The following is a 26,039-nucleotide window of genomic DNA, read 5'->3' on the forward strand; positions in this document are numbered from 1 at the left end:
GCATACTTGTAAACTATATAAACTGAGCTTAGCAATGTATTTTTTTTAGTAATGTAGATTGTACAGGAGCAATTCACAAAGCTAAAACACCTGGATAAGAAGCCTTTTTTTTATTAAAGTGACAGTTATTTTCAGCTGAGCCAAATATAATTTCAAAAATCACAATCAGGTGCTTCAAAACAGAAATCCTTATTCTTGTGTAAAGTTTTTCAAATTAAATTTATGAATGCAAAATGCAAAGTTGTCAACTGTAGCTAATATATAAACTTTAAAAAGTTAAGAATAGAACAAGGGATTTTTTTTTTAATTTCTTCAGTTGGGTAACTGTTCTGTTCATATTTCTGTATTAAATAAAAACTTTGGTGCAATATGTGGTATTTATAATGTTATTATAAATTAGCCTCTGCTTTCCATTTCATTTTTCCTTTCCTTCTATTTTTTTTTTTCCTTTCCTTCTATTTTTTTTTTTTTTCCTTTTTTTCCTTTCCTTTTTTTTTTCTTTTCTTTTCCTTTCCTTTGCATTTTTCCTTTATCCCTTTTCCTTTCATGTTTCCTTTTTCTGTTTGTTTCTTTTCCCCTTCCCTTTTTCCTTATTCCTTTCCCCTTCCCTTTTCCCTTATTCCTTTCCCCTTCCCTTTTTCCTTATTCCTTTCCCCTTTCCCTTTTTCTTTATTCCTTTCCCCTTTCCCTTTTTCCTTATTCCTTTCCCCTTTCCCTTTTTTTCTTCCTTTCCCCTTTCCCTTTTTTTTTCTTCTTTTCCCCTTTCCCTTTTTCTTTCTTCTTTTCCCCTTTCCCTTTTTCTTTCTTTCTTATTCCATTCCCCTTCCCCTTTTTATTTTATTCCTCTCCCCTTTTCCTTATTCTCTTTCCCTTATTCCTTCCCCTTCCCCTTTTCCTTATTCTTTTTTCCTTTTATCCTTTTTCCTTTCCTCTTCCTTATGCATTTTTTCCCTTCCCTTTTTCTTTATTTCTTTCCCCTTCCCCTTTTTCTTATTCCTTTCCTTCTCCCCTTTTCCATCTCCTCTTTTCCTTTATTCCTTTCCCCTTTCCCTTTTCCTTATTTATTTCCCCTTTTCCTTTTTCTTCCCCTTTTCCTTATTCCTTTCCCCTTCCCCTTTTCCTTATTTATTTCCCCTTTTCCTTTTTCTTCCCCTTTTCCTTATTCCTTTTCCCTTCCCCTTCCCCTTATTCCTTTCCCCTCCCCCTTTTCTTATTCCTTTTTTCCCTTGTTTTTTTTCCTTTCCTCATCCCTTTTGCTTTTTCCATTCATTTCTTTTCCCCTTCCCTTTTTACTCATTCCTTTCCCTTTTCCTCATTCCTTTCCCCTTTCCCTTTCCCTCATTCCTTTCCCCTTTCCCTTTTCCTCATTCCTTTCCCCTTTTCCTCATTACTTTCCCCTTTCCCTTTTCCTCATTCCTTTTACCTTCCCTTTTTTCCTTTCCTTCCCCCCTTCCATTTTCATTTCTTGTATCCTATTTGTATATCATACCATAAAAAGGGACTTTGAATTATAATGGGTGTGATCATGGATGGGTTGATATACTTTATACTATGTAGGAAAGTGTCTGCCCTGCCCTTGCAGATGATGCATGCACGCTTTCTCTCTGGTTATGACAGTGACATAATCCTGCAGCAGCTAACCACTTTCCTTCCTACCAGCCACCTGCCAAATTACCACTTGCTGGTCTCTAGTGCCTGCTGTACAATCATCATTGCATGTTAGATGAGAAGCTTGTATTCTTTTCTCTGGTTACTAATGCAGAACTGTTTGTTTATAGGCCTTAGTTTTAGCTCTGTACTATTTTCACAATATTGTATTAGGATTTTATGTAATGGAGTTTTGCACATTTGTGGATTAGAAATTCCATTAGTAGAGTATCGTACCATGTTTACCATCAATCAATGCAGAAAGTTTGGAGTTTTAATGAAAAATATGGACAAACCTTTTTTCCCCATACTTATCTTTTGGATCACAGAAGTAATTTTGTTCTTCTATGATGCAGTGTTAGCTGATAGGGCAGAGCCATGCAAGTTCAGGGAGGATCCCAACAATATAGTTGGGATCACCTACAATATCTGTTTGATTGACAGTTGGCTCCGCCTCTCAGCACTCTGCTAGAGCTAGAGTCAGTTCTCCCTGCCTCCTGGCCAGCCTGGCACACCAGTACATGCAGGAACAGTGACTAACAACCACTGTTCCCCATTGTAAGCAGACCAAGAGCTGAGTGGTAAGGTGATCTGTCAGCTCTTGGCTTGGGACAGCTGCAGTGTCACAAGGGTGAATGTGTGTGTGTGTGTATATATCTATATCTATATATATATATATATATATATATATATATATATATATATATATATATACATATACAGTCGGGCAAAAAAGTATTTAGTCAGCCACCAATTTTGCAAGTTCTCCCACTTAAAAAGATGAGAGAGGCCTGTAATTGGCATCATAGGTAGACCTCAACTATGAGAGACAAAATGAGAAAGAAAATCCAGACAATCACATTGGCTGATTTGGAAAGAATTTATTTGCAAATTATGGTGGAAAATAAGTATTTGGTCAATATCAAAAGTTCATCTCAATACTTTGTTATATATCCTTTGTTGGCAATGACAGAGGTCAAACGTTTCCTGTAAGTCTTCACAAGGTTGGCACACACTGTTGCTGGTATGTTGGCCCATTCCTCCATGCAGATCTCCTCTAGAGCAGTGATGTTTTGGAGCTGTCGCTGGGCAACACGGACTTTCAACTCCCTCCAAAGGTTTTCTATGGGGTTGAGATCTGGAGACTGGCTAGGCCACTCCAGGACCTTGAAATGCTTCTTACGAAGCCACTCCTTCGTTGCCCGGGCGGTATGTTTGGGATCATTGTCATGTTGGAAGACCCAGCCACGTTTCATCTTCAATGCCCTTGCTGATGGAAGGAGGTTTGCACTAAAAATCTCATGATACATGGCCCCATTCATTCTGTCCTGTACATGGATCAGTCGTCCTGGTCCCTTTGCGGAGAAACAGCCCCAAAGCATGATGTTGCCACCCCCATGCTTCACAGTAGGTATGGTGTTCTTTGGATGCAACTCAGCATTCTCTCTCCTCCAAACACGACGAGTTGTGTTTCTACCAAACAGTTCTATTTTGGTTTCATCTGACCATATGACATTCTCCCAATCCTCTTCTGGATCATCCAAATGCTCTCTAGCAAACTTCAGACGGGCCCGGACATGTACTGGCTTAAGCAGGGGGACACGTCTGGCACTGCAGGAACTGAGTCCCTGGCGGCGTAGTGTGTTACTGATGGTCACTTATGTTATGTTGGTCCCAGCTCTCTGCAGGTCATTCACTAGGTCCCCCCGTGTGGTCCTGGGATTTTTGCTCACCGTTCTTGTGATCATTTTGACCCCACGGGGTGATATCTTGCGTGCAGCCCCAGATCGAGGGAGACTATCAGTGGTCTTGTATGTCTTCCATTTTCTAATTATTGCTCCCACAATTGATTTGTTCACACCACGCTGCTTGCCTATTGCAGATTCAGTCTTCCCAGCCTGGTGCAGGTCTACAATTTTGTTTCTGGTGTCCTTGGACAGCTCTTTGGTCTTCACCATAGTGGAGTTTGGACTGTGACTGTTTGAGGTTGTGGACAGGTGTCTTTTATACTGATAACAAGTTCAAACAGGTGCCATTGATACAGGTAATGAGTGCAGGACAGAGGAGCCTCTTAAAGAAGAAGGTACAGGTCTGTGAGAGCCAGAAATCTTGCTTGTTTGTAGGTGACCAAATACTTATTTTCCACCACAATTTGCAAATAAATTCTTTCCAAATCAGCCAATGTGATTGTCTGGATTTTTTTTCTCATTTGTCTCTCATAGTTGAGGTCTACCTATGATGCCAATTACAGGCCTCTCTCATCTTTTTAAGTGGGAGAACTTGCACAATTGGTGGCTGACTAAATACTTTTTTGCCCCACTGTATATATATATCGATATCTATATATATATATATATCTGTGATAAATGTGTACAGTATATGTTAGTTTTTTGGTAACCATAGTTCTGTTTTAAATGATACCCTTTATTTTGCTTTTCTGGTATGTGGACATTTCAAAAGGACTTTCACTTGAGGTGAAAATTTGTTCCTGGCATTGTTCCCTATGAGGGCAAATCACCCCATTCTGTTGCAGTGGTGTGTGCTTGTTTCAGAGTAGAAGGTTGCAGCGCAGACTACCACACCGCAATGCCGCTGTGTGAATACAACGTATTGAAATGCCTCAATAATCCTCCTCCAAAAAAAAAAGGTAAACAGTGTGATGTACTGGGATCGGCACTGTTAACTCCAGCATGCAACGGCCGTGTTATGGGCACAGCTTGCAGGTGGGGATGAGCCCTAAGTCAATTACCACAATAATAACACTTCTAAACTGATCCCTGCTCTATAACCTAACTCTGACTATAGATAGTTTGAATCTTGTCCGGTTTCTGCTGAACCATCTATGGGCAAGACTGATTGAGTTGGGTACAATCTATCAGTCGGCTTGGGTACAACCAGCATGTCGGTTTTTTACATGTGAATATTGCCAGTGGCTATAGCCGCTAGCAGTAATCACTGGGTTTTCCCGGTAAGGAGGACTCCCTGCGCTGCCCCACCAGGAGAACAAAATAGCTCCTCGGGAGGGATTCCTCCATCAACACTCACTGTGTTGATGGGGGAATTGAGTGATTTTCTGTCATGCAAGAAAATCACATAATTTATGGCTTGCTTAACCCTTCACAACAAACAGCCTTTACCACTACCACTGTGTTTTGTTTTGTTTTTAGATATTTAATTCCTACTCCTTGTAGCTCTTTTTATAAATATCTTGGTTTCAGAACCAATTTCAGAAATATATAAAGCCTGAAGAAGGTATCTAAAGCATCCCAAACAGCTTTCATCTGTAATAACTTATAGTAATTAAGACCAATAAAATGTTTGCGTTAAAATAGCAAAAGTAATTTATGGTAAAAGCTTCAGTAGTTGGCTGTACTTAAAATCTTTGCACATATGGTATTATCTGTAAAATAGACCTGTAGTCTACTTAAGCTCAGCAATGGTTAATAGGGACCATAAGTTTCCAGATGGCCCCTTTTGATGTTCTTTTTCCCCTTCTTCAAGCTGCTACCTGGGCCTGCTGGAATACCTTGAGTTCTGGGGGTATTAGAGGGGAATGGGAACATCTCCCCGATGTGACAGTGCCTGGTTCCAGAACTACCTTTCGGCTGCCCAAACAGTTTATGTACCAAAGCTAATGGTCATCAGTACTGATTAATTTGGATTTAGCAAAATCTCCCCCTCTCACCCCCCCCCCCCAAAAGAAATAAAGATGTTTTGGGTTTACACTTTAAGATTTATAGCCTGGTTAGTTGCAATTCCACTTTTTACCAGCTGGAATTCTTGGTTCGCATATTTTGTTATACATGTCCAATTTGGCCAACAGTGTCAAAAGTTCTCCCTCTCTGGGCAGGTCAAACTCTACCAGCAAAATGTCAGCTTTACTTTACTGTGCCCAACTTTCTTTAGAGAGCAGCTACATCCTGTGTACATAAGCCTGTTCATCGTCAGCATGCTGCAGAGAGGATCCCATGCTCTGTGTGCAAGCAGTGGTCTCCCTACAGTAGTCCAACAAACTCACTGCTGAGTCAGGGCTAGAACTCTCCAATCAGTAGAAAGCATGAGCTTTGCAGATTACAGAGCTAAGACTGCGCACATCTTTGCTTTTGATGCACCTGAAATGATGTATTTACCCAACGGAAAGTATTTATAAAAGCATATAAAATTGTATGTGTAGTATGGTTAGAATCCAGTGGATATCCCCAAAACGGTTGTAAGGAACCTGCTTGCAACAGCCAAGCAGTGATTGTTGCGATCAGACTGATGAGCTCATTTAGAAAGTCCTATCCCTGACCCAACCATCAGAACCATTCATGGCCCATTTAACAGTTCTATTTAATTCCATGAAAAAAGAACCCCCCCTCTTCCTTCTTGACAACTTTTGTTCTATTGATGTACTGATCGTACTGACAAGATAGACCTATGTTACGTGAAGATCGGTGACAGTATGGGGATTTGCCAAGGAGCCCCATCAACCACTTGCTCTGGGGCTCCATGATCTGTAATTACGCCAAACAAAAAAACAACCAGGTAGAATGAGACCCTCAAAATTGGCCCAAGCATGTGTGTAAACCCCGGAAAATGACACACAGATCTCCCCAATAGAGTCCCTGAGAAATATAAAAAAAACATGAGGTGGTTTACATGCACTTGACAAGATGAGGAAACCAGGTAGTGCAATACTTATTATAGGTGAATATAGTAGGCAGACCCTTCCACTTACTGTTAGGAAGTTCACTGCTATGGCCTATCTCAGTATTCAAGGAACAGAGGTAAATATTTACCCCATATACATTTTCATGTTTACTTATGAAACATTTAATTAAGTGGTTTTAATTTTTTCACAATGATTAACAAAAATATACTATTTAATGTAAAGCAAAAGCAGATCTCTTTTGTAAAGTCTATCAGCTATAGCCTTGTCCATTACCAGGACTCTTTGCATCACCTTATTAAATAAGCCCAATGCTCCCCATTTGTTTCATTATACAGTACATTTGGCCCTGTCACTGTTGAGTCTGATTACTAAAGTTGAAGAAATTACAGCTGTTATCCTCTACCATCGGTAAAAGCTTACCCCAAAATGACTTTGCAGTCATCAACGCAAAGGCCTCTATTAATCTGTATGCCCACACAGTGTGATAAATCAAAGCGAACAACTAACTCTATTATGTGCCACTTTGAATTTAGTACAGATAGCTGGACTTTAAAGATTTCTGAAAGTGTTTCATACACTAATGGCCTCAGGAGGACGATGATTTCTACTACACCAGTATTCTCACTGCCCCAAATTAGGCATTATTTCTAATTACTGATAAAAGCAGACCAAAGGACACAAAAAACGATACATACAAACAGTTAAAATTAAAACTAGCAAAGCAGCGCCTGTTTGTTGAATGTTAGAAATACAAAATGGACAAAACACAGTTGGACGGTGATAAATCCCTGGGTTTTTTTTTTTTTGTTAGCAGACAATTTACATTCAGAGTGAAGACACACAATGTTTCATTCAATCTCTCAGGGCCCTTTCTCACTTGTGCAATAAATCACTTTATTACTGCACATATGCAGTTTGTGTGCTTTCAACAGATTTGTGGGGAACTAAGGGAGAAGACGTGGGTTCTTCTCCCTTGGTTGACCACATTTATGAATTGGTACTCTCAGATGCCTGCTCCTGAGCTCTGAGTACCGGCAGGGAGTTCTCCAACTTGGAGAGGCATTACAAGCCTTTCTTTAAACAGATTTGTGATTAATGAACAATGCAAAGCAATAAAAATATAACTAAAAGCAAGGGATTGACTTACTTGGGAGGGTTTTCCTGTCACTTCCTGTTTTGGCTATGGGACAGGAAGGGAAGGGAAATCTCTCCAGTTTTACACAGATTGCAAAAAAAAAAAAAAACCTTTACTCCATTAAAAAAAAAAAGTTTTTACTTTAAGAATCATCAAGTATACATTCCAGTCCGAGTTAAAACCCAAATAAATATTCCGTTTATCCCTGAAAGATTGAATGAAACATTGTGTGCCTTCTCTCTGAATGTAAATTGTCTGCTAACAAAAAAAAAGCACAGTGATTTGTTACAGTCCAACTGTGTTTTGTCCATTTTATATTTCTAACATTCAATGAACAGGCACTGCTTTGCTAGTTTTAATTTCAGGGCCATCTTTAAGGAGGGGCAAAAGGGGCAGCAGCCCTGGGCCCAGCCATTGTTGTGGGACCCAAAGCATACCCCATACTTGCCAACTGTACTGGTTTACATTCCCTTGTCCCTTGAAGTCTTTGTCCTAGGCTGTGCCCGATATCTCAGTGTGAAGTGCTGTCACTTATGCTGCCCAGCTCTGCCCTATTGCCATGTACAGATGACTCAAGTGTGCAGACTGTGTCAACATTCACATGTAAATAACAGTGGCATTCATATATAAATAGCGGCAGCAATGTGGCATTCATATGTATATTATGCCTCCCCCCGAGGTTGCAGCCACCAACAACTCTGGCAGTGGTCAGTGTAAATTCCCCCTTATATTGGTGACCAGTGTAACAATTTATTGGTTGTTGGTGTAAAATCAGTGAATGATATGGATGTGCTGTAACCTCTAGCAACCAATCAAGTGAGTAGTAATGATGTGCTGTAACCTGTAGCAACCAATCAGCAAGCAGAAAAAATGTGATGTAACCTCTAGCAACCAGTCAGTGAGCGGTAGTGATATGCTGAAACCTCTGGCAATCAATCGCAATTGCTGCAATAAACTGATTTTTAGTTTATCTGCTATTTATTGTATGTCTCAGAGCAGGTGGAGGACAAAATTGCATGGGGGGGGGGGGGGCATGAAAATGTTTGCCCAGGGTCCTATCAATATTAAAGATGGCCCTGTTTGATTTTAACGGTTTGTATGTATCGTTTTTTGTGTTTTGGTCTGCTTTTATCAGTAATTAGTAATAATGTCTAATTTGGGGCAGTGAGAATAATGGTAGTAGAGCTCATCTTCCTCCTGAGGCCATTAGTGTACAAACCACTTTCAGAAATCTTTAAAGTCCAGCTATCTGTACTAAATTCAAAGTGGCACATAATTGGGTTAGTTGTTAGCTTTGATCTATCACGCTGTGTGGGCATACAGATTAATAGAGGCCTGTGCATTGATGACTACAAAGTCATTTTGGGGTAAGCTTTTAACGATGGTAGAGGATAACAGCTGTAATTTCTTCAAAGAAATTACCACCATAGTTGGAAAAGTGGAAATACACTTTAAAGTGATATTTAAGACAATTAAAAAAACAAAACAAAAAGACATGTTATACTTACCTGCTCTGTGCAGTGGTTTTGGTCTTCTCAGGTCCCCCCGATGGTGCTCCTGGCCCCTCCCTTCTGGTGAGTGCCCCTAGAGCAAGTAGGCTCACTCCTGAGCCGCTGCTCTGTGTGTCCATTCACACATAGAGCTGTGGCTCGGCCCTGCCCCCTCTATCTCCTCATTAGCTCACTGGCTGTGATTGACAGCAGTGGGAGCCTGTGACATAAATGTGACATGAATGTACAAATTTGAGTAGATAAAATGTGACCTGTAGCAATATGTAATCGTAAATGTAGTTGCATGCCTTGTCAGTAAAGAAATACTCAGACACAAATGGTCATCAATTAGCATCTGAAAAGCCTAACTTCCTCTGGAAGTGGCACCTGGGTGCTAATAAGATTTTGTCACCTTCTGGGGAAACCTGTTGGATGGAAATGGCTAGAGACATTGGACATCAGGAGCTCTAAAAGAATATACATACATCAAAGTGGTATGTTTCATCCCTCATAAAAGCTAAAATATTAGTTGCAGAAAGATGAAAATACTTCCTTCTGATGCTGTACTCTGTGGGTCACATCGGTATATAAAAACAGTATTAAGTGTTTAAAGGCACTAATATACAATACAATCTAATCTCTCCAATCTAATCTCTCTGGAAATATGAGCCTGTGCTTAAATAAACAGAAGTCACTTATTAATTTTAAGATTTAATATCCCGAAAGTGGGCAGTGCATAAAATATGTACAAAATATAAAAAGTTACAGAAATACAAAAAATACAAGAAGACACACACAGACTATTCACTATAAAATAAAAGGGAATAAAACAGAATAAAACTTTTACCCAGATTTACCCTGCGACTGGAGCAAGTCAGAAAAAGTCCGTAATCCGTTAGTCGATCGAACCAGCTACCATGTCCCAATGTCCGGGTACTCAATTTATGGGGATATGGACGTAGGCGGGACATTAGTTCTCAGCCAATTGACCCTGGGGGTGTTCCTGCACCCGCCCACAGGATGTTCTGGGTGCTGACCTGCCCAAGTTCAATCGGACCAAGACCAGCTTGGATCACCAAGTCGGGGATTGAATTTCCGACATCAGCGCATCAGTCCGATCGCGACAGTACCAATCACTGTTCGGCTATCGCACTCCAGGGCCACATAACCATTTCCTGCATTTTCCTGGCATTCTACCTAATCCACAAATACGTTTTTTATATGTCGATGTGACCCACAGAGTACAGCATCAGAAGGAAGTATTTTCTCCTTTCTGCAACTAATATTTTAGCTTTTATGAGGGATGAAACATACCCCTTTGATGTATGTATATTCTTTTAGAGCTCCCGATGTCCAATGTCTCCAGCCATTTCCTTCCAACAGGTTTCTCCAGAAGATGACAAAATCTTATTAGCACCCAGGTGCCACTTCCAGAGAAAGCTAGGCTTTTCAGATGCTAATTGATGACCATTTGTGTCTGAGTACCTCTGACTGAATATTTCTTTACTGACAAGGCATGCAACTACATTTACGATTCCATATTGCTACAGGTCACATCTTATCTACTCAAATTTGTACATTCATGTCACATTTATGTCACAGAGCCCATGGCTCCCACTGCTGTCTCAACCAATAAAAAGGGAGAGTCTCCGAAGAGCTGAGGCTCTCGTGCACATCGCTAGATTGAGATGGGACTTGGGTAAGTATTGGGGGGGCGGGGGGGCTGCTGCACGCAGAAGGTTTTTGATTTGCATGCTCAGAATGCATGAAGGTAAAAAACCTTGAGCCTTTACAACCACTTTAAGGATTTTTTTTTAGTGACAATAATTTTTGGCTATATCCAAAGAAATTTTAAAATTAGTCACATGGCTGAAAATAAGATTCTTACCTTTTGTGCTATCGTGTTGTGTATGGAGTTTCATGTCGTGCACCATACAGACGTATGGCTGGACTGACCCCTTGTGAATGTAGTGGGGTTTTTTTAATGGTGACATGCAATTTTATTTTAAACAGTATAATCATGTTAATTATTTCACAGTGCTCATCTAGAGTAAACCTTCACAATCCCCACATTCAGTCTGAGTGTTTTAGCTGCTAAATATAAAAACTGGCTAAATGTATGCATTCAATGTCTCATGCAGTGTTACTTAATATAGAGGTAGAAATCCCCAGCTGAATATGCTCACAAAGTATAGATTGCTATTCCCAGGCACAGTGTAGGAACATGTTCCTCTGCAAGATAATTATTCAGTCAGCCAGACTGTTCTGTCACCGCTACATATTACCCTGTGGACTATGTGCAGCTTGATATGCAGCTAAATACGTAAAATAGAACGGATAACAATAGAGCTAATTCAATAAAGTACGGTATTTGCTACATTTTTTTCTGCCAGTAGTGGCTCAGTAAAAAGGCCTGTTCCTAATTAATGAAAGCCCTGTGACAGTCCTGTTATCAGTTCAGGCAACTGCAAAAGATTTGTGTAGTTCTTAACATCTTGCCTACAGGGCACTTTTACCCCCTTCCTTCCTAGGGCAATTTTTAGGCATTCAGTGCTGTTGCACTTTGAATGACAATGGCACAGTCATACAACACTGTACCCAAAATATATGTATATCCTTTTTTCCACACAAATAGAGCTTTCTTTTGGTGGTATTTAATCGCAACTGGGTGTTTTATTTTTTGCTAAACAAACAAAAAAAGACTGAAATAAAAAAAAAAATAGATTTTCTTAGTTTCTATTATAACATTTTGCAAACACGTAATTTTCCTCTTTCGCTGATGTGCGTTGATGAGGCTGCACTAATAGGCACTGATGAGGTGGCATGGATGAGGTGGCACTGGTGGGCATTGATGAGGAGGCACTGATGAGTCTGCACTGATATGTGGCAATGATGGGCACTGATGGGCGGCAATGATAGTTGGCACTGATGGGCAGCACTGCTGGACACTGTTTGGCAGCACTGTTGGACACTGATGGACCCTGATTGGTATGGATAGGCACTGTTGGAGCTGCACTGATAATCAGGGCACTGGTAATCAGTGTAGATGTCTCCTTTCACACTTCATGGCTATTGGCAGTACTTTCCTCATGCTGTGACAGCGAGAGGAAAGTACTGCCAATAACCTGCAAGTGAGTTTACATTGTGATCACCTGTGATTGGACACAGTTGATCACGTGGTAAACAGCCACTACATTTGGCCTTTTACTGTGACATGTGATCAGCTGTGTCTGAAGGACACAGCAAACACAGAGAGCACTAGGTGTCCTCCCAGAACCGGACGACCGCGCTGTAGCCATAGTTTAGATATAGCGTGGTTAGCAAGTGGTTAAATGCGCCACTTTCACAATGCGTCACTGTGACTGTAATGTTTACAGGTTGGCCATGGCCACATCCACCATGTCCATATAAATGTCAGCGCTGCTGACTGAGGGCCAAATCATACCAGTGCGTTTTAGCGCAGCTGTAAAGCACAGATCAACAGAAGAACACATGAAAAATAATCATTTCCAATGTGTCTTATTCACACCATAATGTTGCATTGCAGTGCGCTAAAATGCAAAATGTAAGTCAACAGATGTCAAAATGTATGCATACCAATTCATTTATTCCCCCTCTCTTTTTCTTAAATTTAAATAGGGACATGTGCGTTCCATGCGTTTTGGTGCGTGCCAGTGCATTCTGGTCCATTTTTGGTGCGTTTTACTGCATTCCAGTACAGTTCTGTGCAGAAAAAAATGAAGCATGTTCTACTTTTTTTTTCTGCAACTGGAATGCACTGGAACTGCAGGCACTGATGTGAACTATGACATTGGCAACTATGTCACCTACTTTCTGTAGAAAAAACACAACTGAAACGCTTGTAGTTTGAACCGGCCCTGAAGAAAAACATTGATCTTGTGTGTGACATAACGCTATGCAAAATAAAAACAGTCTTACCTTCATTTCTGATGACCTTTTATTGTACTTTATCTTTGCAGAATCAGTGACATCTTGTGCCTTGCTGACTCAACATCGCTTTCGGAAGTCACACTTGATGGCAACCCTATAGCTCAAGAGTCATGGTACAGACAAACCATTCTGGGGCACATGCTGCAGCTGAGACAGCTGGACATGAAGAGAATCACGGTAAAGGGAGAGCCTTAAAGTAACTGTGTTGTGAGTAAATGTAGCCTGTAAAAAAAAAAAGCAATAACTTACCTATCCCACTGGCTGTATCTCTGGTGTCAGTGGGAGGAATAGTGCCCCATCATTGGTGTCAGTGGGAGGAATAGTGCCCCATCATTGGTGTCAGTGGGAGGAATAGTGCCCCATCATTGGTGTCAGTGGGAGGAATAGTGCCCCATCATTGGTGTCAGTGGGAGGAATAGTGCCCCATTATTGGTATCAGTGGGAGGAATAGTGCCCCATCATTGGTGTCAGTGGGAGGAATAGTGCCCCATCATTGGTGTCAGTGGGAGGAATAGTGCCCCATCATTGGTATCAGTGGGAGGAATAGTGCCCCATCATTGGTGTCAGTGGGAGGAAATTAAAATAAAATTTCCTGCATGTTTCTACCAAATTGTTGTAATGACAGTGTTTATGTCCTGTATAATATACATGCAATAGTTTTAACGGGAAGCTGTGCCAAGACAAGTATGCCATTGTGAGCTCCTTTTGATGAAGCTACTTTCCTGGCTGTCTTTGGCTTCCAAAGCGCCTAGGTCACTGGCTTAAAAAAAAAAAAAAGAAACGTGTCAGAGCTCCTGATCTGTATACTTAAGTCTTGTTTACACTTACTGTTGGGGAGCAGTAAAAATAGTTGGCTGAGCCACAGTCCCCCCTTTAAGCTGCAAAGATGTCAGGTGGGGTTGAACACATGCTGCGGCCATGGCTTATACCTACTGTTACATTTGTCGGTGGTAATACCCACCAAACACGACCCATTTAAGTGAATGAACTGCACCATAACTGCCCTACAACCATGTGCAATGCAGGTATTGGGGTACAGTGGTGTGGCCTTTACAGGGTAAAAATAGATGGTAAGGCAGTGACCTATTGCCTCATCACGGTCTGTCAAATGCCTCTGAAAAATTATCAATTGATCACTTTTCAGAGGCGCAGCAAGGTTTGTCGCAAATTTAAACTTAGCTTTTCTTTGGATGAAAAAATTGCATTTTCACCTAGCCTGGTGAATGAGGTGAAGCTAAGTGAAAATTCACATTGCAAAGAATTTCCAATCATGTGCAATGTGAAAAAAAAAAGTATTTCTGCTTGCACATCATTTGATGATTGAAGTCAACAAAGCTTTATCTCATTCACTGGATAAAAAAGTGAATTTTCACTGAACTTGATGATGCGATGCTATGCTGACTCAAGTTCAAGTTTTATTTCTTTCCTAATTTTTTCTTGCATGTGATTGGGCATTCTTGGAAAATGGAGTTTTCACAGCAATAGTACAAGTACTAGATTATTTCATCCATTCAATTCTTAGATAGCTCTGCCAATTTATATGAACTAGACACATCCTTGTTTCCTGATGTAGCTGGTCATGTGACCAAGCTTTGAACTCACCGATCAACAGGCAGGTATGCGTTTTCAAAGCTGGTAATGGAAGGTAATCTTTTTTATGTTAAGGCTCCATGTACACGGGACACTTCTGAATGATGGAAACTGACTACTAGAAAACATAGGTTAAAAAATGTCTGTTGAGCCGCGTTTGCATACCGCGTTTATGCTCGTTTATGCACGTTTGCATTTAGAAACGTTTTTTAAAAACTTCAAGTCCGAACACTTTTACCCCCTTCCTGTCCAGGCCAATTTTCAGCTTTCAGCGCTATCACACTTTGAATGACAATTGCGCGGTCATGAAAGACTGTACCCATATGAAATGTTTAGCATTTTTTTGAGACAAATAAAGCTTTATTTTGGTGGTATTTATTATTTTTTTTTATATATATTTTTTTTTTACGTACTGTCACCCTAGCAGTACAGTGTCACCATGGTGACACTGTACTACTTGGAGAGGTGATGAAAATTTTTTTTTTTTTTTTTTTACACTGATTGCTTTTACACCCATAAAGGCTGTAAAAGCAATCATTTCTTGCAGCCATTGAGAAATACTGTGTGAGCTGTGATTGGTCACAGCTTGTCACATGGTACAAGGCTGTTGTGAATAGCCTTGTACCATGTGACCTCTGTGATCATTCACAGATTTCACATGTAGTAAGCAATGATGTCAGAAGTGACATCTTGCTTACTACTCTGCATGTAATCACTGATTGGCCAATCAGTGATCACATGATCGGGACCTCGCACAGACAATCGGTGTTCCACTGTGTCTGGAGGACACAGCGGGCACCGGATCGCGGTACTGCGCGCTCCCAGGGAGCCTGCCCCTGCACTACCACCGTCCGGCCATCTATATACAATGGCCGGAAGGGAGGTGGTTAAAGATAACCTCAGGAGACCTTCCAAAATGCCCGGAATGCACTGAAAAACAGTAAAAATGTAACTATTTCAGACATTTTGAGAGAAATAGAGAGAGCAGAAGCAGAGGAAGCAGTATTTGCTGAGATTAGCTGTCTTCTTTTGTGGTGTTTGGATGTGTTCCAGCTCATTTCTGTGCAGAAATTATTGCAGCAGTGTCTAACATATTTTCTTTTATGCGAAACCTCAAAGTATGGTGTACCAGGTCCATTTGAGTACCGGGAAAAATGTCAAACGCAAATGCTTATAAATGCGGTTAGCTGCGTTTATACGCATTTACATGCATTTGGCATTTGAAACGCTGATAAAATCTACTCCTGAACGCAAGTTTTCTGCATTAAAAAAAACCGACTAATCTCAACTGCCTGTAAACGACTATGTGTAGGTACATGGACACATAGGAAAACATTAGGGAGAGTTCAGGGGCTGCTGAAAAAAATGCAGAACAGCTCCTGAACGTCAGTTTATCAGCTGCAGTGTACATGAACCCTAAAGTGTATCTCAAGCCAAATGTTTTATTTGGATAAAGGAGGGAAGGGTTAGAACCTCTGTCCAGTGCTGAGACACTATTCTTGACATCTCATAACATCCTATCCTGGTGATAATGTTGGCTCTCTTCAATGTCACAGCTTTGTATGGGATACTTTGTTGTGCCATGACAGATCATTTCGTTAAGGGGAGGCGGTGGTGTCAAGTATGGGCAGCCCTTTGATTGAGCCTCTTATTAAAATACCGAATCCTGCTTCTCATGATTGGTCTACATCTGAAGTCACTTAATATCAAGAGTGGTTTGGATTGCAAAAATTTCAGTTGTATTAGCACATATAGAAATCCATAAAATCTGACTTCTGCTTTTCTATATCACCACATATTAACCACTTGCCCTCTGGAAGATTTACCCCCCTTCCTGACCAGGCCATTTTTTGCGATACAGTGTTTAGTTATTTTAAAGTGTTACTACACCTACAACAGTAAGATCAGTCTGTATATGCAGTAAAGCATGCTTGTTATGCTCACTGTGGAACCTAAGGGGTTAATCCTTTGCAATGCATAAAAACTCTGTTTGATCTTGACTTCTCTGATCCTCCCCTTCTTCCAGTGTCCCCCTCTTATCGCCTGATAAGACATATCGTATGGAGGCACTGCACATGCTCAGTTTGGTGTGTATTGTTAGGGTTTTTTTTTTCTTGGGAGAGTGCATGTGAACAGCACAGGGCCAATCAGCACGTTCCAGACAGAGGCCAGGGGGTCCTGCATCCTCCTAGATCAAAATGAAAACTTCTCCTGCAAGCTTTAACATGTGCTCGGCTAGAAGTCACAAGACTGTACTGTGGGAGACCAGATATAGTGAATGCAGTGTCCTGATAGACATATCGTGTGGAGACACTGCACATGCTCAGTTTGGTGTGTATTGTTAGAGAGGCTTTTTTTTTCTTTTTTATGGGAGAGTGCATGTGATCAGCACAGGGCCAATCAGTGCTGTCCAAACAGAGGTCAGGGGTTCTGTATCTTAGAGAAAACTGTTCCTAAAGGCTTTAACCAGTGCTCTGCTGGATACTGATAGAAGTCACAAAACTGCTCTAACTGCTGATGAGGTATTTAGCAGTTTATAGTTACTAAAATAATTGCATTTCCATGTAGTATGTACTGTGGGAGACCAGATATAGTGAATGCAGGTTCTTGGGTTTAGTAACACTTTAAGTTTAAGCATCTTTACTTTACAGGGCAGCTGGTTTAGGGCTTAGAATGGGGGATAGAGCAGGTTTAATCTTAGTCAGGTTTTCACTGGATTTCCACCTTAAAGAATAAGTTCATCTTCGGGATCAAGTTACGTGTTCCATCCATTTTTAGTACGGAACATGTAACACGTTCCCACTCCTGCAGCTGTCAGCCTCAATCCCCCCCTCACTGTGACAGCACGTTGGGGATCTTTGCCCCGCACCCACAGTCACAATTTTTTAAAATGTTGCCATGCATAGCTCTGCCCACTCGGTCTCCTCTTTCATTCACAGAGTTCTGTAAATGGGAGAATTATAACTAGCATCAGCCTTTGCAGCTGACAGCTTGTAGTTCTCAATGAACTACCAGGACGCTGGTGTGCGCTACAGGTAGTTCATTGATTCTTCATGTCATTGTGTAACTGCCTGCCTGTACGAGGTACGAACAGACAGCTTACACTGACAGCCTGCAGGAGCCCTGCATTTCATTGGTAATCTGCTGACCGCGGATGCAATGCTCTGCAGGCTTCTAATATAAAAAATAATAAAGGCACATTTTCTTTTTATCTGCTAAAAGATGTGTATTTATAATTTTTTTTTAAAAGGTAAACTTATCATTTAGCCTTTCAGTGATCACCAGCAATGGCAGTGATCATCAATAGGGAGTCGAAAGTTATCACTTGGCAGGGAGTTGGAAGTGTTCAACCCCAGCCCCTTCACCCTGATAGTGGTTGATAACTGACAATCTGATCACAACTGTACAATGCACATGAGGATACATACTTGTATGCACATTAATATGTAAATTTATATATGTGCTCTTGTGATCATGTGTCCACCTCCTGGTATCTGTGAATAATTTGCCCCTATCGTTTCATTGGAGATTGATATGCTTTTTATGTAAGAATTCCTGGTATGAATTAAACAGGAAACATACGGTAATCTGTTCAAAAGCTGGAGTTTGCTGGCAAGTCTGTAGAATGTCGAACTTTTACTATATTTACATCCTTCATCCAGTTGAAAAAACAGTACTCCTAGAGTGTATACTTGTTTTGATTTTGTATGTTCTGATATAATACGTTAGCCTGACATTCTTGGCATGCCTTGCCTTTTGTAAATTGAACTATTAAAGTGTTTTTCTGCAGTTTTCATGATACTAGTCTAGTTTTTTTTTTTAGTATGTACAACTGAAAGATCAGCACTAGATGGCAGGAGAATGCTAAAAGAAAAATGGGAGAATGCTGAGTCGGAGAAAAAATAGAACTGATTTTGAAAGATCCAGAGTATGAGTAAAAATAAGAGAGATAAAAAAGTAAGAGTTTACCACATCCTAATTCATAAATTGTAATTATTTCCGTACAAATACAGCCCTCCTAAGACCCCTGAAGGCTAGTGTCCTATAGTACACGTATCAGCCAAGGCTATAAAAACTTGATCATTAAATCACAGTAGGATCCTTGCAGGACTCCCATGAGAACATGCGTTTTCAGAGCTGCAGCACTTTCTCTAAAAGAAGAAGTATTTTCTGCATGAGGTATGTAGAGGTTAGTACCACAACTTCTGACATCCCTATTAGATTCCCTCCCCCTCCCCCTGGGTCATGTATAAGGTTGTCTAAGTAAATGGTTAAAGTGGAAGTAAAGGAAAAACCTAACTAACTCTAAACCTACTCTCAGCCACATTCTAAGCCTAATCTATCTAGCCCTATAAAGAAAAAAAATCGCAATACTTACCTGTTCTGCAGCTGCTCCGGTCCAGTCTCCAGTGGCTCCTTCTGTGTGCAGGAGACAGTCAAATTAAGAATTTTTATTTAAATTCTCACCAAAATGACAGCTCTTGGTTGCATCATTCTGTTTGTAAACATACCAAGATACAGATTCCAAAAAGAACACTAACCCACAGACATTCACAGCCATCGAGCAAAGGTTGTGAGGAAGAGGACCTTGTCCTTGTCAACGCGATGACAAGGTGCATTGTCGGAGGGGGGCATATTTCATTGTCTGCTTTGGGAGGGGTGCATGGTTGTCTGGCCCTCTCCTGGTTTACATGATCAGAAAGGGTCTGGTATATCCTGCGCCAAATTCATGAAACCCTTGAGTTGTATGGGAAATTGAGAGTTTTATTTGCATCCCTTTTTAAGAATCTGTTGTTATCACTGCGACAAATTTGGAAAAGAATGACAGCCAGTTTTTAGATAACAAAACTGGAGGTAAATTAATTGTACACCAGTTTTAAAGAAGAATTCCAGGTATGGCATTTTTGCATAGTTACATTGGTTTAGCTTAGACCAATTGGTTTAGCTTGGTTACATTGGTTTAGCTTGGACCGAGCAAAGGTTGTGCGGAAGAGGACCTTGTCCTTGTCAACACGAAGACAAGGTGCATTGTCGGAGGGGGGCATGTTTCATTGTCTGCTTTGGGAGGGGCGCATGGTTGTCTGGCCCTCTCCTGGCCTACATGATCAGAAAGGGTCTGGTATGGAGGGGGATCCATGCTTTTTTTTTTCCTTGATTTGTACATGGGGGTTTCTACTTACTTGAATCTATACCAAACCCTTTGGGGCTGGTATATATTTAGGAGGGATCCTATGCCTTTTTTTGGCTTGGGGTGCCCTTTAAAATTCATTCCAGACCTGAAGAGCCTGTGGGAGTCCCCCATTAATGTCTATTTATAGCAGAGGCTCATTTAGAATAAAAGTCTGGTATAGATGAATGGTATCCCCAGTTGGTAGGTTTAGAAACAGAACAATGCAACCGGGAGCTGTCATTTTGGTGGGAATTTAAACAGAAACTTTCTTAATTTCTAAGTATCAGTGTTGCTGTAGTAGGTTGTATACATCATACAGATGGGTGACTTCACAAGCAGGGTCAGGGCATCCCCCAAGCATACTATTTTATAGGAATTTTTTTTTTTCAATGTATACCTTTTTGACATATTTCTTTTGATATTCCCCATGCAAATGCCCAGCCTCTCATGCCATTTGTTTGACAATCCCTTGCCTTTTAGTCTAGAAATTGGTCAGAACTGATTTTTATTTTTTATTTTGGCTTCAATGAGGTTTAGATTTAGCACAGAACTTTACTCATGTTACTGAAACCTTGCTTGATCCGAGCCCAAGTGTGTTTGGCTCATCACTACTGACCAGAAAAGAGCCCTGCCTCCTCCACTTCAAAGTAAACAAGATCAAAAAACACAGCTAGGTGTTATTGGTGATTGATATAAAACAAATGATTTTTAAAATGTGTACATAGAACACCATTGCAAACTTTCAATTAAAATCACAGTCACCTTTACTAGGGAAAAGTGTCAGTTTCACTAAAACGTCCAATTTACTTTATTATGATGTCTTTTATGCAGATATCTGACTTTAATATTATCTATTAAGTTTCACATTCTAAAAAAATAAAATGCAGGTCTTTGTTTTAGGAAGAAGAAAGACGTACTGCATCTGTTCTGGCAAGAAAAGAGGAAGAGCGGAAGCGTGAAAGCCATAAGCAAGCCTTACTGAAGGTAAATTCTGTCATGTAAGAATTTCAGGGCAAATTGAAAATTTCACTCATCAGGCGTTGACATTTCAGTTCACCCATAAAATTGGTACGATGAAAAAAAAGAAAATCTATAAATGCTGTACCTTTCTGTGTTTTTCCCGGGACAAATATGAAATATTTAAAGCCTGAGACAGCACAAACAGGAAAAGTTGATTTTTGTTTTAAGACTTTAGCTAATCATTGCAATGACTTTGCTTGTTATAGAAAACATTAGGATAACAAGATTGATCTTTAGAAGAGAAGTATGACCAAAGCTTGTTTGTCCATACTTTTCATGTGGGTCCAAGTAGTGCACTTATTTGCACTCCTGTGACTAATGCAGACCATACATGGTTCGAATTCCGAACGATTTTTCGTCCGAAAATTGAAATTGTCGTTCGCTTGGTAATCCGATGTTACCATCAATGATTTCGAAAATCGGCCGACCCAGTCATAAAGTTCACCCCATATAACTGGCAAAACTTCTGTTCCTTCCAGGTCACGGCTCATGCGCATATTCTTTTTTGAAAAATGTTCATATGATTTGACCATCATTGAGTTGAAAAACAGTAGTTTTTCATGAATTTTCCAACATGCCCGATCACCGAAAAGGGGAGGAACCACGAAAATCGACTGGTACCATTGACCCACTAACAGAGCGAAAATTGTCTGATTATTCTTAGCTCCGATTTTTGGACGAAAAATTGGTCGAATTTTGACCCATGTATGGCCGGCCTAAGAACCAAGCTGACACTGGGCTAATGTTACATACCTGCTCCAGTCTCTGAGATGATCTGAACAATAATGCCAGGACCCAGATTCCTGATTGACAGCTGGCTTAGCACCTATGCCAGTCGCTTCTGCTCTCTCTCCTGCCTGGTGCTTCAATGAGCCCTGGAGGGGCAGGACAGAGAGCCAGTCTGACAGTAATTTCTCTGTACTCAGAGCAGACCAAAGAACTGAGCGATCTGTGTTCACGATGTCGATCAGTTCTCAGGCTTATAGGTGGTAGGCAACAGCTTGCAGCATCAAACCAATGCTGCAGCAGGTAGGTAAGTATTTGTTTATTTTCTCATGTATGTATGTTTATTTTTTTCACTTCTCCCCACTTCACTTATAAATATGTTGCACAGTCTCTTTGAACATACTGAGATGAATTAAAAAAAAGCATTTGCTACACTTTTCAGGTGGTATGGTCCTTTTTAAAATACCCTGCTTCAAATTTATGAAACCCTTGAGCCGTATGGGAAATTGAGAGTTTTATTTGCATCCCTTTTTAAGAATCTGTTGTTATGACTGCGACAAATTAAAAAAAGAATTACAGCTAGGTTTTAGATAACGAAACTGGAGGTAATTTAATTGTACACCACTTTTAAAGAAGGATTCCAGGTATGGCATTTTTGCATTGGTTTAGCTTGGACCACTGGAAATATGTATATACTATGCCTGGTCTATCCCCCACTCCAGTGATCTCCACTAAATTCTATTCACGCGCCAAGTGGCTGCCCTGCTGCACTGTGAAAACATAAGGTCACCCGCTCTGCGCAGATGCCAATTAGAGAATGTTTAGCACTTTTCAATACATACAAAACTGTTCTCTGATTGGATTAGGTGGGGAGGTGGTGACATCATATTCTCCACTTCGTCCAGATAGAGAATGCTTTGGATCAATGTAACTGTTTACAAAAAAAAATGCCGCACCTGGAATTCTTCTTTAAAGTTGGCATACAGGAGGAGTGGGGTGTTTGTGTGGTTATTAATATATTAAAGGATACTGTAAGTTCACCTTTTAAAAAAAAAATAAATGCAATTTTTTTTGCTGGTTAAATAATGCGCATTTGTTTGTTTTTTTCTCTAAGGAGCCTGCAGAGCATTGTACCTACGATCAGCAGATTGCAGGTGCAAACTCAGGCTCCTGTGGATTCTCAGCATAGCTGTCTGCTCGTACCTTGTACAGGCAGGCAGTTACTTGACAGCAGGGAGATCAATGTACTATGAGAACGCTCGCCAGCTCCCTCGTTGTTTATTAATAACTACAAACCGTCAGCCGCATAGGCTGACAGTACTTGCAAGCATTCATTTACAGAGAACTGTGGAAGAATGATGAGGCTATGTGGGTGGAGCCCCACACGGCCACGCTGACTTCAAATTGTGACAGCAGGAGGTTTGGTAGAGGCTGCAGGTGCTAAAAACAGGTGGAACATGTAACATATTCCAAAAGTGAAATGTGTTTTTAATGTGTTTTGTATTTACCTTATTGGTTGCTAGGACTCAGACTTCCAGTGTTCTAGCAACCAGTGAAGTAGGGCACCCCAACAGTGAACAGATCTGATGGAGAATTTTGAGAGACTAGTTCCCAATAAGGTATGCCCGCCTTGAGATTGACCACGGATGGCAATGGGCAGATTCCATAGCAGCAATTCAGCCCAATAGTGGCTAATAAATTTACCCACTGATGGCCACTGTCCATCACAAGCAAGGAGGACCTGATGGTGAACTAGACTCTGTTTCCTATTAGACTTTGCCCAAGCAGTAGTTTTAGTGGGTGTGAAATTGAGATGTTGGGTAGGCTGAACCTGATGGGGATGATGAGAGACTAGCTCCCTATCAGGAAAGCCTCCTGTGTGATTGACAGTGGATGGCAGGGGGCAGGTTCGATAGCCACTATTGGACTGAATAGCCACTATGGAATCTACCCACTGTCCTCCTCTGTTAATCATGAGGTGGTCAGACCTAGTACCATCTAGTACCACTCACCCAACAGCAAAACTCCTTGGCCATGTGCTTGTCTGTGTGATAAGTGCAGTGGCCAGGCAGGGGGCTCAGTGTTACTGAGCTGCACTGCATGGACTCTCCAGCTGTCCAAAAATGTGTGTACCTGTTCCCGACAGATACATGAATATATCATGAGCACCAAAATTTGTGATGAGGAAGTGTGACGTAATTCTAAAGAGACACACTATGAATTCCAGGGCCTATATCGCTGTATTTATCCATTGCTAATTTGCATGTAGCTTCCTTCAACTGTCATTTATCTGCAGCTGGAAAAAATGGAATGGAATACATTTTGTGACTCACCAAGCTAACCCGTCCATCTTGTTTGTTTTTTAGTTAAATAGTTTGTTTATATATGTTTATATCTTAGAAAATGATGGAAAGGACTTTGTGTTTCTTTGTAGGAAAGCACATATGGCACTAATTGGTACTAATTCAGGCAAGTTTGCCTCCATTTACTAAACTGCGTGTTTGTCTTGAGAAATCAATTAAGTCAGTTAAATGCTTCCTGAGGTTTTCCGTATCTAACATGGAAAACTGTGTAAATAGTTTTATATAAAGAACATAGAAATTTTCTTTTAATTTAGATTTCCTAGTACTAACTCCTGCATTGTACTCTTACAACACTGATTAATTAAAGTCTGAAAAAGAAAAGGGGGACTGTACATGTTACCCAAAATAGCCACCAATTTTCCTAATCATTGTTTAAAACTGTACTGGAAAAATTAAAAAAGGAAACACTGTTTGGCTGCTGTAGGCAGCAGCTAGCTACTTTTTTCCCAGATGCTGTTCATAAATAGGTATATGTAAACCTAAAGCATACTGTATCTAAACCCAAAAATAAAAATGTAATACACTTTAGCGTACGACCCTCTAACTGCCAAATTTGCTGAACAGCTTGGACTGTTAAAAGAAGTTGAAAATAACAGACTTACTGATTGGATCAACAGGTAACAAAAATAAAGAAAACCAGTTGTAGCCACAACATCTAAGGCCTCGTGCACACTTGGCTGAAAAATTGACGCTTTTACAGGCGTTTGTTTTTTAGAAGAACCTCTATGTTAGCCTGTATGTCCATGCACACATAGGCGTTTATAGGCATATTAGAAAAAAGAGCATTTACAGCCTGGAAAAAAAAAACCCCATCACCAGCGTGTTCAGGTGAGGAGTGTTTGAGCAGAAAAACCACTTGACGCGCCTAAAGGCATGTAAATATATGTACACACATCTAAACACTAGATGCGTTTAGCCTTGTTTGAGTGTTAATGCATTCAAAAGGCCAGAATAAACTAATGTGGTTGTAAAGGCTGAAGGTTTTTTACTTTCATGCATTCTATGCATGAAGGTTAAATAACTTGTGTGCAGCACTGCCCCAGCCCCCTTGATACTTACCTGAGCCTTATCGCAATCCAGTGATGTGAATGACATCCTCGGCTGTCCCATGTTTCTGCCTCCTCATTCGCTTGAGACAGCAAATGGGAGCCATTGGCTCCTGCTGCTGTCAATCACAGCCAATCAGCCAATGAGGAGAGGGGCGGGGCCAAGCCATGGCTCCGTGTGTGAATGGACACACAGAGCAGCGGGTGCCCCCATAGCAAGCTGCTTGCTGTGGGGACACCCAACACTAGGGAGAGGCAAGGAGAGACTCCTTGAAGAGGACCCGAGAAGAGGAGGATCCGGGCTGCTGTATGCAAAACCACTGCACACGGTAGGTAGGTATAGACATGTTTGCTATTTTACAAAAATAAACCCAAAAAACCTTTAGAACCACTTTAATAATGACGTGCCCAAAATGCGTGTGCAATACGCGGCTTTAGGCATGTTTTTATTCAGTTGGTCCTGGCAGGAGTAAAGGTATTTAGAGGGGTTAAACAAATGCCCAGTGTTCATGTGGCCTAGGGACTGGTAAGCTGCAATATATTACGTTTTTGTTCTTGGGTTTAGATGCACCGTAATGTGCCATGTAGAATGAGAAAGAGACATAATGGGGGTGATATATATAGAAAGCGGAGCAACTAGAGCAACACTGGAGTTGTTGTTCAAGGTAACCAATCACATTCTTTTCCGCATTTTAAAGATAAATTCTGACTATTTACCAGTAATAGCTACTCCAATTTTCATTGCTTTTCATTGAGCTCATACTGTTCTTGAGCAGTGATTCTTTTTTTTAGATTTGGAAACCATTGTAGAGACTTTAACAGACTGTCACAGAAATAGGGAACCTGAACAGCACTAGAGTGGTTGTAAAGTTGTTTTTTTTTAAATTAAAATAACAAACATGTCAAACTTACAATGGTTTTGCACAGAGCAGCCACAATCGTCCTCTTCTCGTGTCCCTTGCCCTTCCTTCCCCCCCCCAAGGTAGCCCCAGAGCAAGCAGCTCGCACGTTCTCCCTCCCAGGCTGGCCCTGTATGATAAAACACACAGAGCACAGCTTGCCCCTCCCCTTGCTCCCTCCTCACTGACTGTGATTGACAGCAGCAGGAGCAAATGGATCCCACTGCTGTGTCTCTGCCAATGAGGAGGGAGAGACCCAGGAGAGCACACACAGAGCATGGCTTGGCCCCTCCCCCAGCTCTCTCCTCACTGACTATGATTGACAGCAGCAGGAGCAAATGGCTCCCG

At 40.9% G+C, this 26,039-nt stretch overlaps 1 protein-coding gene across 2 annotated transcripts in view; it reads left to right on the forward strand.

Annotated features, from left to right (window-relative positions):
* Nucleotides 1-26,039, forward strand: part of LRRC49 (leucine rich repeat containing 49) — a 159,016-nt gene that overhangs the window by 60,037 nt on the left and 72,940 nt on the right. For both annotated transcript variants that reach the window (XM_089652471.1, XM_089652472.1), the window contains exons 10-11: nucleotides 12,907-13,054; nucleotides 20,538-20,621. In XM_089652471.1, coding sequence (XP_089508597.1) covers nucleotides 12,907-13,054; nucleotides 20,538-20,621 — 232 coding nt within the window. The remainder of the gene's footprint in view (nucleotides 1-12,906; nucleotides 13,055-20,537; nucleotides 20,622-26,039) is intronic.

This window comes from Staurois parvus, unplaced genomic scaffold (assembly GCF_062004578.1).
Source record: "Staurois parvus isolate SC_StPar_1 unplaced genomic scaffold, SC_StPar_1.0 ptg000682l, whole genome shotgun sequence".
In the NCBI taxonomy this organism is placed as follows: domain Eukaryota; kingdom Metazoa; phylum Chordata; class Amphibia; order Anura; family Ranidae; genus Staurois; species Staurois parvus.